The sequence below is a fragment of the Bison bison genome, unplaced genomic scaffold, assembly GCF_000754665.1.
Source record: "Bison bison bison isolate TAMUID 2011002044 unplaced genomic scaffold, Bison_UMD1.0 scf7180017864035, whole genome shotgun sequence".
Classification (NCBI taxonomy): Eukaryota; Metazoa; Chordata; class Mammalia; order Artiodactyla; family Bovidae; genus Bison; species Bison bison.
The window spans coordinates 12,725,753-12,729,613 of NW_011494607.1; the positions used below are offsets into that span (position 1 = coordinate 12,725,753).

A 3,861-nucleotide genomic window follows, 5' to 3' on the forward strand; every position below is an offset into this window, starting at 1 on the left:
ACAGAAGTCCAGAAATTGTATTTTCAGTGCAGGAATGTAGGAGATATTTACAATGAATACTTGTAGTAGATGCCAACCGTGGTCTTTTCCAACTTCTAGAACCAACCAAGACTCTATTCCATATCTTGTATGGTGCCAAAAGTGATTGACCCAAAGCATAAGAGAGCTCAATAAGATCCTTTCTTTTGGGAATTTGAAACCTCCCTGAATATTAGGAATGACCTGAATGAAGCACTTCAGTAGCAAAACTCTGAATAGAAATTCCAAGTTTCTATAGCTCAGCCCTGGGAAAATCTTAGTTTCTGCTTTTTCTCTAGCACGTCTTTTGGTTTTGGATTCTACTTCTGGATCCTGCTTTTAGATTTTCTAACAGTTTCTTTTGTTTGAAGATTGATTGGGCCTTAAGGTATATGTCCTATTTAGATCCACACAAAAGCAGACTGGGTAAGGGGAAGCATCAGAGAAAAGAGAGAAAAAATGAATATTTTTATCATGACAGGCAGTTGAGGAGAAAGATTAAATAGAAAACAGGGGTTAACAACATTATGAAGGAAGTATGAAAAGCTAGGGCAAGTGTGCTCATTTAGGCAATCAGTAGATCATTGTTGGGCTTTAAAAATAAAATTTCAAGGAACTAAAGCTGTACTGTAAATTTTTTCTTCTATTTTTATTGGAATACAATTGCTTTACAATGTTGCATTAGTTTCTGTTGTACAACATTGTGAATCAGCCCTGTGTATACACATATCCCATCCTTTTTAAGCCTTCCTCCCATCCCTCCATTCCACATATCTAGGTCATCACAGAGCATCGAGCTGAGTTTCTTGTGTTATAGAGCTGCTTCCCACTAGCTATCTATTTTACTCATGGTAATGTATGTGTCAGTGTTACTCTCTCAATTCATCCTCCCTCTCCTCCCCGCAATTTGTCCACAAGTCCATTCTCTACATCTTAGTATAACTCTATTCCTGCCCTGCAAATAGGTTCAACAGTAACATTTCTATTAATAGATTCCATATATATGTGGTAATATACAATTTGTTTTTCTGACTTACTTCAATCTGATAGGGTCAAGGTTCATCCATATCACTTAAAGTAACTCAATTTCATTCCCTTTTTATGGCTGAGTAATATTCCATCACTGGAGAAGGCAATGGCACCCCACTCCAGTACTCTTGCCTGGAAAATCCCATGGACAGAAGAGCCTGGTAGGCTGCAGTCCATGGGGTTGCTAAGAGTCGGACATGACTGAGCGACTTCACTTTGACTTTAAAGTTGCATGCATTGGAGAAAGAAATGGCAACCCACTCCAGTATTCTTGCCTGGAGAATCCCAGGGATGGGGGAGCCTGGTGGGCTGCCATCTATGGGGTCTCACAGAGTCAGACACGACTAAAGCGACTTAGCAAGCAAGCAAGCAGTATTCCATCACACACACACACACACACACCCCATATCTTCTTTATCCATTCATCTGTTGATGGACATCTGGCTGCTTCCATGTCCTAACTATTGTAAATAGTGCTGCAGCGAACATTGGAGTCCATGTGTCTTTTTGAATTATGGTTTTATCAGGGTATATGCACAGTAGTAGGATTGCTGGGTCATATGATAGTTCTCTGTTTAGTGTGTTTTTTTTTTATGCTTTATACTTAGTTGTGTTTATTTTTTCACAATGATCTTGTGTATGGTACAATTTTATAACAAGATTATTTTAAGAAAATAAACATATCACTTAAATATGCTATTCAAGTTTACACTTCTAATATGTAGAGACAGGGCTTGAACTTAGACACTCTGAACACAAAACTTTAATTCTTAATACATATCATTTATGATATTTTTTCCTCAATTTCTTAATGAATATTGGCATCATGGATAAACTGAAACACAGCTCAGCACTCACTCTTTAGTGAAGGACTCCTATACTAGGTCTAATACACAAATGTTTTTGAAAAGCTTTCTATCATTTTCTCAGTCAGTGGCAGAGTAAATGAGATTGTAAAATTTGGCAAAGGTGTTACATCAATACTGCTCTTTCTTTATGGGGCATCCATCATTTTACCATGGAGTACGGAAAATTAATTAAGATTTTCTAACACATACATGATATTGGGGAAAATATGACACAAGGGAAATTGTTCACCCTCCTAATGAATGAAGGATGTTCAAATGGAAAAAAAAGAGAGGCAGCAAGGAAAAAGGGTAAGAATGTTGCAGATAAGCACAGGTGTGTCAGATGCACCTACAGTAAGAGGCACTATAGAGGAGTGAGTGTGAATGTAAGAAGACTCAACGGCTTGGTGAGAACAGAGTCATGGGGGCACCACAGTTCATAGGATTGAAATATGGAACTATGTTCTGAGGAAAGGAACATGAAGAGAATGTATAACTGGGAAACCCATGGTTGGTGACATTGAGAAATAAGACAGTGTGAGCCTCATAGTCTAGGAAAACCCCAACACGATGGGGAGAAACACTCAGGGAGAGGCTTAAAATCACAGGACCTGAGAAGGAAGACTCAAAGGCATTATATACAGAATCATGTTTTAACCCTATGACCCAATAGCCATTTTTAGGTTGATATCTTGAATAAACATTGTGACAATTTCCACAATTTCTATTTTTAGGTTTATATCCTGAAAAACCAATTGGATAATTTCCATTTCCTCAATTTCCAAATACTGATGGTACTATCATGGTATTTTCACATTTTTCACCACATACCCCCAGGATCCAGGCACTTTTCTTTAACATGTCTACCTCCCAGTAATGTCTCCCTGATGTGATAACTGGGGAGCCCAGGACACCAAAAGTTTCATAATTATAATTCAAGTACGCATTATAGCCTTGGTCACTGGATGCATATCTAACTTGTCTCTGATCCGGAAAAATGACAACATTTGCACACTTGGGAGAATTCAGGGTCACCTGAACCCAGTAGCGTTGCACATCTGTCAGCTCATTAGACACACGCAGTATCTCTCTCAGATCAGGAGCTCGAAACACTCTCCTCTGTTCCTTGGGGAAAGATTTTGGCTTCTTCAGAGCCAAGGTTTCACTCCTTTTCATGATAACATTCGCATCCTGCAGCAGCTCCATTGTTGATCCCTGCAAATGGCGCTCCACATCTGAGATGAGATTGCTCACCAATAGCTTCTCTTGGACCAGATCATTCTTAGATCCTGCCAGCTCTTTGAGAATAACTCCCAACTCATCCTTCAGTTTTCTCAGTTCCTTAATCTCCTCATTGTCCAGGATTTGTCTTAGTTGTGTAAACTTTCCCTGGACATTTTGTATCTCATTTTGTATTTGAATCTTCCAAGTAGACATCTTTTCTCTGACTTTAATTTCCAACTCCTCAGCTTCCTGTTTTTTCCCCTTCAGCCTCTGCAGACATGATTGGAGCTTTATCTGGTACTCTGGCACAATCTCCTCCATGAGGAATGTGTTGTGACCTCGGTGCTCCTGAGATCACTCGCAAAGCCAACAAATGACCTTCCCATCCTGCTCACAGAAGAGGTGGAGTTTCTCTCCATGGTGAGCACAGAGATTTCTCTCTTGCTCCACCTCTGGGCTCACCTTAACCTCTCAGAGTCTCTGCACTATATTGGCCACATGCCTGTTAGGCCACAGGTTCCCAGAGTTAAGGAACCTCCATACTGTTCTTTGTATCAGTTCAGTTCAGTCACTCAGACATGTCTGATTCTTTGCAACCCCATGAATTGCAGCATGCCAGGCCTCCCTGTCCATCACCAACTCCCAGAGTTCACTCAAACCCATGTCCATCGAGTAGGTGATGCCATCCAGCCATCTCATCATCTGTCGTCCCCTTCTCCTCCTGCCCCCAATCCCTGTCTCT

The 3,861-nt window shown here is 40.4% G+C and overlaps 1 protein-coding gene across 1 annotated transcript in view; it reads right to left on the bottom strand.

Annotated features, from left to right (window-relative positions):
- Positions 1 to 2,291: 2,291 nt before the first annotated feature.
- LOC104984830 (tripartite motif-containing protein 5-like) overlaps positions 2,292 to 3,861 on the bottom strand; it is a 16,264-nt gene continuing 14,694 nt past the window's right edge. Inside the window, 2 exon segments of the mRNA XM_010834758.1 lie at positions 2,292 to 2,638; positions 2,720 to 3,661. Coding sequence (XP_010833060.1) covers positions 2,292 to 2,638; positions 2,720 to 3,661 — 1,289 coding nt within the window.